The sequence below is a fragment of the Protopterus annectens genome, chromosome 1.part1, assembly GCF_019279795.1.
Source record: "Protopterus annectens isolate FY-2018-M chromosome 1.part1, PAN1.0, whole genome shotgun sequence".
Classification (NCBI taxonomy): Eukaryota; Metazoa; Chordata; order Ceratodontiformes; family Protopteridae; genus Protopterus; species Protopterus annectens.
The window spans coordinates 920,868,934-920,886,433 of NC_056726.1; the positions used below are offsets into that span (position 1 = coordinate 920,868,934).

General features: G+C 38.2%; 1 protein-coding gene across 1 annotated transcript in view; it reads right to left on the minus strand.

Annotated features, from left to right (window-relative positions):
- Positions 1-3,749: 3,749 nt before the first annotated feature.
- The window catches only part of NPR2 (natriuretic peptide receptor 2), a 2,072,492-nt gene continuing 2,058,741 nt past the window's right edge, over positions 3,750-17,500 (minus strand). Inside the window, exon 22 of the mRNA XM_044078984.1 lies at positions 3,750-4,254. Coding sequence (XP_043934919.1) covers positions 4,192-4,254 — 63 coding nt within the window. The 3' untranslated portion in view covers positions 3,750-4,191. The remainder of the gene's footprint in view (positions 4,255-17,500) is intronic.

Genomic DNA, 17,500 nt, shown 5'->3' on the forward strand with positions numbered 1-17,500 from the left:
TTTTAAAAGTATTTCTGGTTTAATATTCAATGAAGAAAAACTAAAATACTACCTATATATACACGAAAAAATATTCTCATTAGTGATTTTACTAAATATGTACCCAATTCAGGTCAGATAACTTATTTAGGTATAATACTATCTAAAGATATTAAATCTATTATATATAATAATTATAATACCTGTTTTCTTAATATACAAAATCTTTTAATACCTGGAATAATATGTTTTTACTATGGAGGAGAGACTTACAATTATTAAATGATAATATTCCCCAAGATTTTATACTTAATACAATCAATAATACTTCCACCTACAAAAATAATTATCAAGAAACTGAATACACTAATGTTAAATTTCCTATGGGCACCTAATAGACCTAGGATTGCATTAAAGAAACATACTAACAGCTGGTCTCAAGGGGGTATTTCTTTTCCAGACTTTAATTTATATACTATCTCTTCTATTGTAAAAGTTATTACTTTATTAATAGATCAGTCATATGTCACAAAATGGAAAGATTATTGGGAGCTAATTAGTATGCACTTCATGAAAATCTCCTTAACACATAAAAATATGATTGTAAATAACTTCATGTTATGGTTACTAAAGGAATTTTGTACTTCACCTATTACACCTAAACATATGGTTTGTTACCCATTAAATATTATTATTAGTTATCGTAACTTTATATTCATGCACCCTAAGTATAGGGAATGGAATTTTATTGTATTCCCTATAACGTATACTCAGGGTATGCTTTTGTCATCTACTTCTGAAGGAACTCATTTAACTATAGATAATGATCTAAAGTACCGGTATCAGTTGATATCTGATAATAAAGTTAAAAATCTAGATTTCTTAAAACAAGAATTTGATCTAAGAGAAACTTGCTGGTTAGAGGTTCAGACCTTTAGACAACATCTTATTAATAAAATAGATCTAATGTCTATAACAGTTAAAGAATATATTCCGACACTGATTGATTACTTGATATTAAATTTACAACATAAAGTTTCTGATAAAGGTAAACTTTCATACATACATAAAATTATCAGACAAGAAACTTTTTACAGTGTAGATTCATACTGGAATTATTTCACTTCTATTAATGGGGACCCACCAAATCAACAAGATAAACAATATATATTGGAATCTGCTTATAGAACTACGTCTTCCATTGTCTGGAGACTTTATACATGGAAATTTTTACATAGATCTTTTTATACACCTTTGATGATGAATAAAATAAATAATAAAGATAATTTATGTAAGAGATGTAATGTAGAAATTAATGCTGACTGGGCTCATATTTTTTATGACTGTATAAAATTGAAAGAATACTGGAAGTCAATTAATGAATTTTTGCAGGCTCTTTTTACAGATAATTTCATTATTTCTAAATCTCTTATATTATTCAACACACATGTACCTCAAAGTGTTAAAAAGGTTAAGCTTCCCTTGTTATGGTCTATTCTAGCAGTGGCTAGGAAAATAATAACTAGAAATTGGATTTCAGATACACCTCCTTCATTCAATGAATTTAAAGATGTTATGAATATAGTGTGCCATATGGAAATAAACACAATTAGGACAAGAACAAATAGAAAAACATCTTATTATATTGTATGGGATAATTTACAAAATTAGTTAAAAAAAATTTAATTTCAATAACATGGTATTTTAGTTTAATTAATTGATCTGATTGTAGTGGATGTCTTTGTAAATACTTTAGTTGTTTTGTTGAATATTATAATAATACCTATTTTTAATTACTTGTATAAAATTGTTATGATATTTCTCTTATATGTTAAAACAATAAACCTGTTTTGAAAAAAAAAAAAAAAAAAGTAATGACCAAATACACAGATGATGCAAGAGCAATAGTGCTGCTCAAAAACAATTATATAGTCAAGTAGCAGTATTCTTATTTCTCCTCAGTGTGACAAAGTGGTTCTAGCAATGAGACAGTTTAAGGTGGGAGGATTCATGAACAGCTGGGACTTAATATAAAATAAAAAGCGCAGGAGGAAAGATATGGTTCTAAAGATTTTCCTTTCTGAAATCAGAATATGTTCTAAGGGGCTAACTAAGAAGGCATGGTTATCTGCACAATTTGTATTATTTTATTATTTATTTATTTATTGACATTTGATTACTGGGAAAGTCTGACTGAGTAGGAGTCCATTTTCAGTGAAGGTCCAGGCAGAAAAGCTTCAAAGTACTATGAAACATTTTAAAAACAATAATTTTATAGTCTTTCAAGAAAATACAAAAAACAAATGCAGTTTAAATAATTATATCAAATTAGACATAATATGAAAACATTGGTTAAGAATAGATACAAGTTATATGACAATGGTTTAATAGTTAGAGAAATTTTAGCCAGATTATCGTAAATTAGTATAATACACACAGAAATTGTAATACAAAGTGAGAGAAAAGCAGGCTTATGGTATATTTAGAAATGATGCCTTGGGAGAGAAATTGATAGAAGAACAGAAGTGAGTGAAGAAGGGACAGTAAGGAGATGTAAGGTATGAATAGGTATTTGTCCCCATTTAGGGATATAGTTTATCCTAGTGTTGAGCTAGAACAGAACCAGATTTTGGCTAGAAAGTCTTTCAAAATGATTTTGAAGGATGGCAGGGAGGGTATTGATCTGATGAATAGAGATAAGGGGTTCCAGGCCTTAGCAACATGGCATGAGTACATACAATACCAGCAGATTTGACAGGTTTGTGGAAAGGCAGGCATTTTTATTAATTGGGTCATAATGACTGACTAGGAACATAGTTGCATAGAATGTTATTTAGTGCTGGAAAAGCAGATGGATTTCACTTTGATAGATACAGATATTACTCTGAGTAACTTTTCTTTATTGTAGAATTGTGTGAGAACACATTGGTGTTTAAAATCTTCATAACACTGCTGTCTCTTGCTCATGTGATGATGTAGGACTTGACCTAAAAAACTATCAGCTTCTTGACTCATCCCATATCTCTACAAATACTGAGCATATTTAAATGTAATGGACTATAGCACTGAATGCATTTTTCATACTTGCTAATACCTTAATCTGTTGACAACTAGATGTGCAGCCCAGACGGTTAATACTACATGCTGCTAAGAACTCCTAACAGCATTCCCCCTGCCATGTTGGGTTAGAGTCTTATCATTGTCTTCATGTATACTAATGTATTCTAAATAAATCATTTATCTATATAGCAGTCAAGATGCCACTAAAGAGTAACACTTATACATAATGGTCTTACCTGGTTAGTAAATTAGCAAAATGAAAAAAACAAAAAGCTGAGTAAGATGAATTGTTATGCTCATTAAAATCATGAAGAACTACATAAGTAGCCATTTCCCACACCTTTTCTGTAGGCAGTTTATAATAATTAGAGAACATGGTCAGATTTAAGTGTAAATTCTTTGATCTGTTGTTAGCTACAGATAAGGCAGAATTTTCTTAATTTATGAATAACCTGAGGCCACCGATTTTAAACCAGAATAATTGGTGGAAAATTACATGAGATCTATATACTTACATCCTTCATGTTTCTTTCAAAGCATTTATAAAGCTCAAAACTGTAACCCATCTTATTACTGCAGTGTATGTATTCTTCTGGCATTTTCTCTACTTATTATGTTTTTATTTCAGCTTACTTTCTAAGCAATGTTGATAACACTATTACATCTAAGAATGAAAGTAGAAAATAGGAGCCAGACATTTGTATTTTATCTGTTTTTATTTCAACAAAATATTTAGCAGTATCTTCGAATACACATATATACATTCTTTTCAAGAAGAAAATATCATATAATGTATACAGAGCTTCCTTTTCAAATGCACCTTAGAAATCTTGATGTAGAAAGCACAAAAAATAAGCATTTGTATTTCTTTAATCATTGAAAAAAAGGATATAGTTCCATCAAATAAAAAGGCCAGAGTAAAAAGGCAGCTGTCCGAGGGTCTTGCAGGTCCATGTACAGGTAAGCAAGAAAAGTGTCTGCCTGACATTTCCTGCAACTGGGAGGTAATATGCTTCCCTTCCATGGATGGACTTCCCATGAGTGTTTTGCATGAAATCAGCACTGCTGGATACCTCTGCGTCTAGGACCCATGAGCTAAGAGGTTGTACTGCACTGCAGTTCGCTTTCTTGCATTATGTATATAGTGCTGTTTCAAGCAACATCTGGATTTGTTCTCTCCCCAACTAGCCAGTACGTTGTCATCTTGCCTTTTCCCTGCATAAGAAAAACACAGACTTAGTTTTTCTATACAAGCCAGAAATGTGTCTTTTAAGATTCATTGTTTTATCCCTGCTCATTTCTTTGCAATATATATAAAACATTTTATATATATATATATATATATATATATGTACAGTATATATATATATATATATATATATATATATGAGATATAATATATATATATATATATATATATATACATAATATATATATATATATATATATATATATATATATATATATATATATATATATATATATATATATATATATATATATATATATATATATATATACACAGTATATATTATATTATATATATTATATATATATATATATATATATATATATATATATATATATATATAAAATCTAACTAAATATTTCAAACAAGCATTTATGTTTATATTTATATGCCTGTGTTTATATGTAACATCTATCTTTTGTATAACAACCCATAATTCAATAATGTGACTACATTAAAGAGTTACTTTTGCAGAGAGATTACATATCACAAATTGCTGACCAACTTGTAGATGAGGTAGAACAGACAGAAGTATCAACTATCTGCCTATTTTTAGACAACAGTCATCAGGGACTTGTTCAAAATGCAGAAAATGATCAGAGATTTGATTGTGCTATGCTTAGCTTATCACACTCAGATGACAGAATGATAGTATTAAGATGATACTAACTAATAATGGGGAGATATACGGGGCAAGAATGCTTTTTTTTGCCTAGACAGAAAGCTGATTTTTGTTAGGAAGAAGGCAAGGAAGAAAAACAATACATCATAGATAAATACATTAGTCAGAATGTAACGAGCAAGGTTAACACCCAAATACTTAATGCAATACTTAATTTGTTCTCACTAAAGATTTTCCCACACAAGTACTTATGTGTTTTTTACAACATTTGCAGAAAGCACTAAAAATTTTTTCAAAAATGTTAGCAGCTTTTCACGTTGATATGACTTTTGGGTTGTTGTCATTGCTTGTTTTATGAGACTAGTATCCATTTCCAAAGTTGCTAACTAGAAGATATGTTCAAATTAAAACCCTTAATAATTATTAAGATGCTCCCTGTCAATGGGGCTTATATATAGGTTCATAGGTAGGTACTAGGCTATTGGCCTTAAGGCCTATATAAGCCTAGCCAAACGGTACCCTGGCTTTTACCAACCAAGAAAATTATTTTTCTGTGCCCCTGTCAAGCAGAGCCACAGAAGTGATCCCCAGGGTGATTTTCCTATCTCCCGTCAAATCATCAAGATTTTTCTTGAAGAGTGCTAATGAGGAGCTTTGTTTGATATAGATAGGTAGTTTGTTCCAGAGTATGGGAAGCCTCTGGGACAGGAATCTATCCCTCCAGCATGTTCTGTTTATTGTGGTGACAAGGTTTAGGTCCCTAGAGCATGTAGCTCAAAGGGATTGGGATTTCTTTACATGGAGCATGTCCAACAGTTATGGGTTTGACGTAGCTTTATATGTTAGGCAGAGATCACCTCTGAGTAGGCGATATGTGACAGAGTAAAGCTGGAGTTTTTTGAGACGGTCTGCGTAGGGCATCTGTTTGAGGCTGGTAATCCTCTTTGTGAGGTATTTCTGTGGCCTTTCCAGTTGTTTTAGATGTCTTGTGAGGTACATACCAAAAGGGACGTTGCACTCTATAATGGGTCTAATGAGTGATGAGTAGAGGGGAACAATGACCTCTTTTTTTCTGGATGAGAAACCTTTTGTGATGAGGTGTGCCATGTAGAAGGATTTCCTGACTACTGTGGCAAAGTGATTATCAAAGGAGAGACTACTGTCCCCCTGTGTCCCAAGGTCTCTTATCACACTTTCGGTGTTTAGTAGACTACCGCCTATGTGGTAGTTCATGGGTACAGAATTTTTACCAAAAGGGATGACGGTGCACTTTTTGCATTGAGCTTGAGGCCATGGCTTTGACACCAGGCATCTGTCTCAGTGAGGCCCTTTTGTAGGATGTCCACATCATTAGGAGTTTTGATTATGGCTCCTAGTTTGCAGTCATCTGCGAACTTTGTTAGCCAAAGACCTTCTGTGTTAGCCTGTACTTCAGAGAAGTAGATACCAAACAGGAGAGGACCTAGGACTGAACCCTGTGGTACTCCACTTGTCACTGGTCTGAAGTTGGATTTAGAGTCTGCTACTTTCACAGTGTGGGTTCTGTCAGTGAGCCAGTTGGCAACCCATCTTGTGACATAATGATTTATACCTAGTTTAGTGAGTTTGTCTATAATTCCAGAGTGGGGGATGGTGTCGAAAGCCTTACCACCTTACCCTCATCTACGGCTTTGGTGACCTCTTCAAAGAAGTCTATCAGGTTTAGGAGACATGATCTGCCTTTTACAAACCTGAACTGGGTGGGGTCCAGAGTTTGGGGATTATCAATGTCATTGTTTATAAGTTCCATGATGATACGCTCCATAGCCTCGTCAGGCTAATGGGGCGGTTGTTCCCAGGGTCCGTGGTAGCTCCCCCTTTGTGGAGTGGGATAACCGTTGTTGTGTGCCATTCAGTGCCTGAGGTGAGGCTATGATTGAACATGGTACTTAGGTGGGGTGCCAGTTCGCTCTGTAGTTCATGTAGATCGCAGCCTGGGATGTTGTCAGATCCCATGGATGCTATGTTCTTGGCTTTGGAGAGTGGGTTTTTTACCTGTGCAGCTGTGATTACAGGTACTTTGCATTCTTCCGGTACAGATGTGGGCCCTTTAGGGGATGAGAGAGGGGTAAACTTAGTACTGAACCTATCTGCCAGGATGTTGGCAATATCAGTTGTTTCTGTATATTTAGTGCCATTGTGCTGTAACTCAGAGAAGATCTGAATGTTGCCATTGGGATTCTTGACATAGCTATAGATTGCTTTGTGGTTGTCTTTAGAATCAGTGGCGATTTTGTTTTCGTAACTAGCTTTGGAGGATTTTATGAGGGATCTCAGCTTCTTACTGAGGCTGACCACGGAGTTCCTCCACTCATGGGATTTTACTCTCTTTTGAAACAGTTTCTTTCTTCTGTTGTAGAGTTTGCTTATAGCAGGGGACCACCAGATTAGCTTCCTTTTTTTGGAGGATAGTATCTTGGTTCTGTTAGGGATTGCACGATCCATGCACTCGTATAAGTGCTTATAAAGTGCAATTGTATAGGATTCAGCAGTCGTATCTCTATTGTCCATCAGCATGGGTGTCATGAAGTTTGCCACTTCTGTCTTAAGAAGCGTGAAGTTGGCTTTGTTGAAATTTTTTACGGTGGTTTCCCTAATGGGGAGTGGGGGAGGGATGTGGATGTCTAGGGTGATTTGCTTATGGTCGGATCCGACCAACAAGGAATTGACCTCTGGTGTGGAACACCGGTTGCCCATGTTGGTAATGACCAGGTCTAGGATATTGCTGACCCTGGTGGGGGTGTGGATAAGTTGATCCAAGGCATTGGAATTTATGAATTCCAAAAAACGTTGAGCACAAGAGTTGGTACATGAGTAGTTTTCCCAGTTAATGGTGGGGTAGTTGAAATCGCCCATTATTAGGGTGTTAGGTTGTACCCTAATATTTTCCAGTGTATCAAGAAATGAGGAGTGGGAATCCTGGGGCATATTGGGGAATCTGTAGCAAGCTACAATTTGCATTGCGGTCTTGCCCAGAGTTAGTTGCACTTGGATAATCTTAGATGCATTATGCTGAGCAACTAGCCTGGAGGTGTGGATATCCTTAATGAATATGGATACACCTCCTACCTTTAGTGCTTTGGTCCAGGTTAGGTGGCCAAAAGGTGCGGTATGAATTATAGCCTGGTAATGTAGGGGTGCTCTCTGGTGCCTTGAATCAGGTCTCTGTCACTGCACAGATGTCGATGTTCTCCATTTTAAGGAGTGCCTCGAGTGAGTGCATTTTGAGGTTTAGACTTCTATCATTAAGTAGCATTACCCTCAGATTTTTCTTTCTTGTACCTGTTATGGTGGTGAATTTGTCATTTGAATCTTGCCTAAAAAAGGCACTATAGTGGTGGCAAGAGCCTTAGCCAGTATCTGGAATCTCAAGGGCGACAGGTGCAGGCCATCTCTGGCAAAGCATCGTGGTTTGTTGATCATGTCATCCCAGGCAGACAGATACTGGATCCCCTTAGAATGACACCAGTAGCTTAGCCAATTGTTGAAGTCAATAATTTTGTCCTTGTACTGTGGTATAATTCTGGGTGATGGCAGGATACTACTCAGGGCTAGGGTCATACCTGCCTGGGCTACAAGATCAGAAAGCTCCTCCATGTCTCTTTTCATGTAGTCTAGGGAGGTACATCTCAGGTCATTCACACCAACATGGACAATGACAGAGTCATATTTGTACTTGCTGTGGAGTGACCTGAGTGCATGCGTTATGTGGCGGATCTTCGCATCTGACAGGCAGCTGACAGTAACGTTCTCCTTGTTTAGCCTGGTGAGTGGAACATCAGTGTGCCTGATTATAGAGTCACCTATGACTAGAGTGTTGGGTACGTTGTTATGCCTTATTGGCTGTGGTTGAGTGGCACACTGAGTTAGTGGGTTATGTGTCATTTGGGTTGTGCTGGGGGGGGGCGGTGGAGGTTGCTTGCATTTCTGCTTTGGAGGTCCCTGTTGCTTGGGTAGATTTTTTTTGAGAGCCTCCGTGAATTTAGGTGTGTGTTTTGTGTTTCTATGTGTGTGTTTTGGTGGTGTAGGTTTTGAGGGACTATGTGATGAGTGTGGAGTGGTGCAAGTGTTCACCTTCTCCTCTTGACTGTCTAGTCCAGTCTTGGGTGAAGACAGCTTTGCTTCCAGTTTGGTTATATAAGTGCATCTCTCACAGGTTGTAGTGTTGGGTGGTAGGAGGAGAGGGTTGTCTGTGTACATGAGGCAATAGCTGCATTGCCTCAAGATGCCCAGATTCATCAGGTAGACAGGAGAAAACACCAGGAGCTGACCCTTAGACAGGCCTGGATAGGTGCTTATTTATTAAATACTAAAAACTGTTTACCTCTAGGCAAGTGAGGAAAGTTGAGTGCTGTAGTAATTTGTATCTTATTTAGTGCTTACAATGAGTTCTGAACAAGCTGAGCTCAAAGAAACAGATTTGAGTACTGAGACTAGAAAACTGGCTAGTTCTAAGAAACAAAATTAAGCTAGAAGGCTTCCCTCCAACACAGAAAGTTTTGGGGGCTCACAAGCTTACAAACAGTCCTGGATACAGCAAATTTGTATCTGGACTAGACAACTTATAGGAAAGGGAGGAAACAAGCTTAGAATTTTTTTTTTATTTTTTTTTTTTTGTAAAGTGGAAAGGGGAAAGGAGGAGCAGAAGCTAACTGGGTTGGCCTTCTCAAATGTTCTCCCTGGTATAGGTAGAAAGAGGTAATGACACTAAACTGGAAGGAGTGTCCCAGATCAAATTTACAGTAGGGGTGGGCAACTGCAAAGCCACCAAGTATAAAAACAGGATACCAAGAGAGAGGGAGGGTGGAAAACAAAAATCAGAACAAACAAACCCAACCAGATGCTTAACAATTGTAGAAAATTCTACTTAATATCTCACACACAGTGAGTAAAATAAAAGTGCTACAAATAACTCAGAAATAAGCAAAAAAACAGGATACTTAATGTTATATATCACAGATTAGTTAGCTCAGAGCCCTTCCTCCGACTTCCTCCGATTAGCTCAGTGTGAAATGGCAGAAACAGCCACAAGTTAACTTCTTAAGTACCAAAGTTGAAACCTGAAACTACTTTAAAAAAAGCTTGAAAGAGCCGATGAGGTGCTTACTTCAAGGCATAGTCCAGGCAACTCCAGTCAGCCAATGACCACAAACAATTCACTCTCACTGAAATGGTATACTGGCCTTGGCTAAGCTGTGATGACCTGGGACATGTGCTCAGACACACAGTCTCTACTAACAAACAACTAGGCCCAAAACACAAGCCTGAATATGGACAATGCTACACCACCAACACTACTTAGGTAGAAAAAACTGCAGAATTGTTTAAACAGATAAAGGATCAAGGAGACTCTAGAGAATTATTTTAAATGCAAACAAGTTATATGATACACTCCTAGCAGGAAATCAGAACAAGCAAACCCAACCAGATGCTTAACAATTGTATAAAATTCTACTAAATACCTCACACACAGTGAGTAAAATAAAAGTGCTATAAATAACTCAGAAATAAGCAAAAAACAGGATACTTAATGTTTATATATATATATATATATATATATATATATATATATATATATATATATATATATATATCACAGATTAGTTAGCTCAGAGCCCTTCCTCCGATTAGCTCAAGGGGACCTCATTGTGTTAGTGCTTTCACCAGGATTAAGCTTCATCAGTTGCAACAAAACCCATAACTGGTGGAAATACTTAGAGCTAAATGTGAAAATAACAATAAAAATTAAAATGTTTGCAACTTTATTAGTATGAGTGTCACCTCAATATACATACAAACTGCCATTTAAAAAACATTTAATCCATTGTACCTTTACAGAAAAATGTAATACACCTGCAACTGAATCCTTGAAAGATAAGCACAACTGTAATGTGATGTATTAAGGTTGGGACGAGTTCATGAAGGATGGCTTCTGTGAAAGGGTATCTGATTGGTCCTAATTAGCAAGGATGTAGCACTTAATCCTGCCATATCTCTTGCATTACACAGACCAATCACAGAAGACTTGGACCTTTCACCAGTGGACTCCTCTTACCATGTGTGTCCAACTATTTATATAGGTGAACAATTCTGGATTTGAAAAAAGTCATTTATTCTGACAAAAGTGTTCATCCATCACATAAAGTCCTTAGGAGAAAACAAACAATGCTTGGCTCTTCCTCCAGAACGAAGATTTAGCACATAAGGACTTTAGAGATATCAATCCTACTACTGGTTATCTTACACTATCCTGACTATTTTTTACACTTGTTTGTCCTGAACCTCATGTTGCAGTATCAGGTTGGAAAGACACATCTGCTATCCTGACAGTGGGTTCTTTGGCATGTTCATCTGCTAGGTGCACCATCTTCCTTAAGTGAAGACCAATCTTTATACTGTTTTTCTCACTGGACATTGTACACCTGTGGCTACCTACCTAGCTTACAACTGTTTCCTCTGCTGAGCTATCAGAATTTTTTCCTGGCTCCTGGATCAATCACTTTGGAACTCACATCCTGTTCTAACTGCCTAGAGGGGTTACATGGCTTGTTCTCCTGCTCAGTCTCCATCCTCACATTTTGCTCTCTACCATTAGTCTTCCCCTGTGGCTCACTTCCATTACTTGAATTACTTTGTTGTAGCACTACACTTCTACAAAGGGGCAACAGCTGCATGTACTGCTTTTCCAAGTTGATGCCAGCTTTAAAGGAAATCTTTACTTAATTAGCATACCCACTCTTCTCACATCAACCATCACTTGGAAAATACAAACTGCTCATACTCTTAGCATATCTCCCAAGACAAATCCCCCACAATTTAAATTCTGCGCCTGGCTAGAACCAAATCTTTTTGTCATGCAGCATATTTCACTGGCAACTCCTTAGGCTTTAAATATTTTTAAAATTAAATGTTTCAGTTTCTCCATGGAAGCATTTCAGGTTAACTTATGGGCATGATCAGCTTGTAGGTTAAGGTTTGCAAATTCCTCTAACAGATATATCAGTCAGATTTCAACAAGGATAACTTAATCATCTCACTGTACTCCTTCATGCAGCCCTTTGGAAGCTGACTATTTGTTGATAAGTACCTTATCTTTCTTTGAGGGTACCAGGTTTATTATAGAGTCAACAAATGCTGTTGCCCTTTTTTTGCAACTAACTCCATCATTTAACCATACTTTCCCAGTGCCTAAAAAATTTCACTCAAGTGTTTTATCTCATCTTTCACTTTTTTAAACTCTGGCCTCATGGTCATAATCTCCTCTGTCAACATTTCAAACTTCAGTAATATCCTGCCAATCTTCCCCTTCCATAATCTCAAGGCAGTGTAAGTGCCAGCCTAGGGTGACCACTTTAACATGACTCAGCACTATGCATCCTTTATTTTACCAACTCCACCAGTTTGATCAATAAAAATTTGACATTAAGGATATACATGGAATATAACTATAATACAGTAAATCCATAATGCACAGGTTCATAGGTACTTACTTCGCTATTGATCTGTGAGGTTCTTAAGAAGCCTAGACTTACATTCCCATGGTAGTTTTTACTGGGTACCATTTGACATGTCAGGACCCACTTCAGCAAGTCCCAATATTGAGACTGAATAGCTGAAAAAGCAAACTTGTACATACCAAGTCTAAGATAAGATGGACATTCTTGGAATATTCCCTTTTCTGTGAAGTACATCAATTTCAGAGGGCCGGATTCACGAAACCTCCGTGTAAGAGTTAATATGTCTTACACGGAGGCTGCAGTCTAATGGTATGACATCAGCATGCCATGCATATTCATGAGGGCATGCTGAATCATACCCTATGCTAACACTGTCCGTGTAGGAAAGTAGGGGGCGTGTCCGAATGCCGAGTTCTGCAAAGGGACACGCCTCCAGAAGAGTCAGAGTCCTGAAAGTAAACACCCATGAGCGAGTCCGTGGAAATGTCAAGGAACACAACACCACACATGCCCTCACAGACTATAAACCCAACTGTAATGTAAAATGTAAAAATAGTAGTTTAATTTTTTTTTATATAATTTCCAAAATGTTTGCCCGTAGTTGCGCTCGTTTGTGTGGATATGCCCTCCGCTCAGCCACAGTTAGCAGACATTGAAAAGCATATAAGATCTAAATATGTAAATTAAGCCAAGTAGCAATAGCGTAGTGGTAGAGACGTTGGCCAAAGAGGAGGTAGTCACGGTTCGAGCCCCCACAACATCATTTTCCATTTTTATTTAAATAAGCATGAAACAATCCCCTGATGTGTATATATATATATATATATATATATATATATATATATATATATATATATATATATATATATATATAAAACTATAATTTAAGTAAAATGTAATGAAATGGGCCATGTATTTTTGAAGAAATCCGACATAATAAAATATAAAAAAGGATCATAATTGCCCATAGCTTAGGAAGGCTTTAGCAAGCTGAATATGGGTGCCTGCAGGTGAGCAACGCTTTAACAAGCTTAATATGAGTGCCCATAGGTGAGCAGCGCTTTAATAAGCTTAATATGAGTGCCCGCAGGTGAGCAGCGGTTTAACAGGTTTAATATGAGTGCCCGGAGTTGAGCAGCGCTTTAACATGCTTAAAATGAGTGCCCGTAGTTCAGCAGCACTTCACCCAGCATAATATGAGTGCTCATAGTTAAATAACACGTTACCCAGCGTAAGCCGTTTGTGTGAAGCTGCACAGCGCGCCAACCAGCTTACCGTTGGGCAACATTGGGCAAGCTGTATCAAAGCGCCTTTACACAGACACACTTTCTAGCCTGTCTAGACAGTAGTAAAATAAAAAAAAGCAATGCCCAGGGTCGAACCTGGGATACTGTGCACCATAGTCAAAGTACTGAACTGCTAAGCCATGACAGCTGTACTGAGAAATGCTGTATTAGCATATATATACGAATGAATGGAAATAGAAGCATGACAAAGCAGGTTTTTTTAAGCTGATAAATATCCAAAATGGCCAATCACACATAAGTGTGGGAAAACCAGCATATATAAGCCCCATAGGCGGGAATACACAGCATAACTGATTGTGGTACCCATTTGCAGTCAGGATGGCAGGTGCAGGAGAGGGAAGTCACTTTAGAGCACAAAGGTGGGGAGTTGAGGAGTCAAAACATATGGTTTGGCTACTACTCCATGATCATGAAGCACAACTCACGCAGGGCCAGGTTCACTGGGGTGCGTACAAGGCAGAGGTGTGGAACCGGTTGACACATGATCTCAACAGTGCCACAGGCATTCTGAGGACTGGTGAACAGGTCCGTCACCACCATGCGGGCCTGAAGCGATGGAAGGAGGACCAACTGAACCGTTGGATCCAGGAGGCCTGCCAAATGCCCAATGCCCCATTACTGAGTAAGTATCCATGTAATTAAGTATGTAAAAAATGCTATCCTAGCCTATAGTATGGAGACGTATGTTCCAATATTACTTCCTTTATATTACAGCTGCAGGTGTTCGTTCCACGAATCAGCAAGCCTATGCTGATAGGCTGCTGAGGTTGCACCACCAGGCAGGTTAGTAATTATTTAGCTGGTATTGTCATAGAATATAAGTGAGACAGATTGTAAAAGAGTTCAGTGTTGTAACCCACTAATAAAGGTCAAATAAGCCTAGAAGAAAGATTCTGCTAGTATTGTAAGATTAGATAAGTGATGCAGCCTGGAAAAGAGTGTAATGCAATCCAGTAATAAAGATTAAACAAGTCTCAAACAGAGTTTCCACCTGTATTGCAATATCAGATAACTACTGAAGTCAGAAAATGAGTGGTAATCATTCAACAAAGGATAGAAAAGTGTCAAATACATCCTTGTAAATTCTGCCATATGAAATAAGTGAGTCAGCTGGAAAGGGTTGTTGTAAACCAGTAATAAATGTTAATAAAGCCTAGAATTAAGTACCATTCTGAAATGTAAATATAAAATAATTGAGAGTGTGTGAGAAAGACAGTTTGAAGTTACCAAGAAAGCTGTAATAAATCTGGAATAAAGGTATACTGCAGTCAATACATAATGAAATGAATGAGACAGCCACAACCAAAGAGTGTAATGTGTTAAATAAAATACAGAACATGGACTGTGTCCATCCCACAAATTGGATATGTTGCTGTACCCTTGCATTATGGAAAATAGTATGGTTGTATGAAATGCTGAACATCCACAGTTGTCTAGACCCATATAAATCAAATGAAGCAGGATGCTGTACCTGAACACAGCCAGATATGAACATATATGAATAAAAATGGAATGTATATTAATGTAGCAGTAACATCCCCATCACCAACATTCCTAAGGTTACATACAGGAAACTGTACTAATACATGTAGGGGATGTATATCTGCATCTACTAGGAATGTACAGTATATGTATAGGTAGTTTTAGTTGTTAATGTAAAATTTCTCCACCTTACCCTATTTTCACAAATGATGCCATTCCACACCAAACCAGGTATGTGTATTCACAATTAATTCCCATGGACATTTGTCCTCTTGGTTCATACATATCTGCATGTACGTTGATGCATGTGCCACATTCACATATCCAAACCTGATGGCCTGTTGCCACCAATCAACCCTGCATGCTGTTGGAATGTGCACTGTTGTTCTAAATATGCATGTGTTATGCTTGCTGCTCAATGTTCGGAATTCATGGGTGTTTGGTTAATGGGAATATTGATGCATGCTGTTACAAATAATTTTGAATGGTGTTGTTTGTTACTAACCCAAAATGCCATAAAATACTGCTAAACATAGGACAACAGGGAAGACGGGTTCCAGAGGACCCACCTCTCCCACCTCAGCTGGCGAGTGCACCTGGCATCAGTGCCCAGGCTGGGACCTCCTCCTCCGGTGGCCCTGTGCCACCTTTGGGTGGAAGCGCTGCAGGGGATGGGGCTCGTTCCCCCCTCTGCAAGCATGGCCGTAGGAGAGCCTCCACTCACCCTCCATAGGGTCCGGTCTGTGGTGCGTAGTGAGATCAGGCGTTCTGTGACTGATCCCCTACACCAGCTTGAGGCGAGGGTGGCGCAACTCATGGGTGTGCCTGCCCATCCTATCCAGCCCCCAGCACAGCCCCGGCCTGGGCTGTGAAGGCGCAGTGGTAACTGCATATGGGTGGGGATTTCAGTTCCACTGTTGCCATCTGTGGGCTCATGGGCTTGCGATATCCAAACATCCGTCCCCGTCATTTGTGTTTACCCCCCACATGTGTCATACTCCGCCCCTGTATGCATCTTGTTTGTCTTGTCTGTTAACCTCCCCAACCTACCTCCCCGAATATACCTACTTCCTGTACCTCACATTCCACTCTCACCTGAAAAAAAAATAAAAAAGGGCACTCTGTTCCCACAAAAAATGATGCCCCATACATAGCTGCCCAATTCGCACAGATGTCCACTGGATATGTAAACTGATAATTCTAATTGGCAGTACAACATATTTTGTTGTCCTCACCCCTCTCTCAGGGGTGGAAAGTTTCAAATTTCACACCAAATTTCACACATATGCACAGCTGTTGCTGATAAAGAAATGGGCAGCTATGGGCCTTCCCTACATCCTTCCTGCACATCCCGAGCTTGTTTTCCTACTGTCCTACCCTCTTTGTATTCCCCCTTTTTCACCACTTTCCTATCTCCCCATTTTCTTTTCTTTAAAAGAAATTAGCATGGGTGTTAGCAGGAGTAAGCACTTTTAAGCAGTAGTCAGTGGGTGTGCGCTTATGTGCGCTTAGCTAAGTGAGTGTGCGCATGTGTAAGCATCGCGCAAACCAGCACAAACCCACTTACAACTGCTTAAAAGTGCCTTAGTCACTCTGTATGACAAGGCCTGTAGTCTGCTCATCAGTAAAATAAAATACCCCTGTCAGTCTCGAACCCCAGACCTTGGAAACACTAGTCTGCATGAATTACCACTGAGCCACGGCAGGTATACAAGAACTTGGTGCTGAAAGAAATATATCATGAAATACAAGGAGTGAATGTAAAGGGAATATAGGAAGGCCATTACACAAAGCTTGTTCCCTGAATCCTTACTGGTAATTCTTGTGGAATTGCATTACATTAGTGTGATAAGAGAAACAGCCATGCTAGGAGGTAATAATGTTACAGTAGCACCTTATAAACCCCACACAGTATCAGAACCGGATAAACACTGCCATATTTGAATAGGTATGAGGCCAGACTTCCCAACTGTGACTGATTTACAGGGATGTCCCTGATTTGCAAAAAATGTTACCTGTGCCCCACTGACTCCCTGTGAAATGTACTAACAGTAGGCAGAAAGGTGGGGTATCCCACGTAATGGTGACTGTCAATAAGTTAAAGTAGACACTACTTGCATGTCAGAAATGGTGTAGTAATACATATGCTCAAAATACCCCACAGTCACAACTGCAGAATATCTGAAATATATCATGGGTGTATCCCACTGATATGTACCTTTCCCTGAGGCTGGTCAAATATATACCTGAGAGTATCTGAGGCCTGCAAGTGTCAGAAATACTCAGGCATATCAGCCTGTCTGCT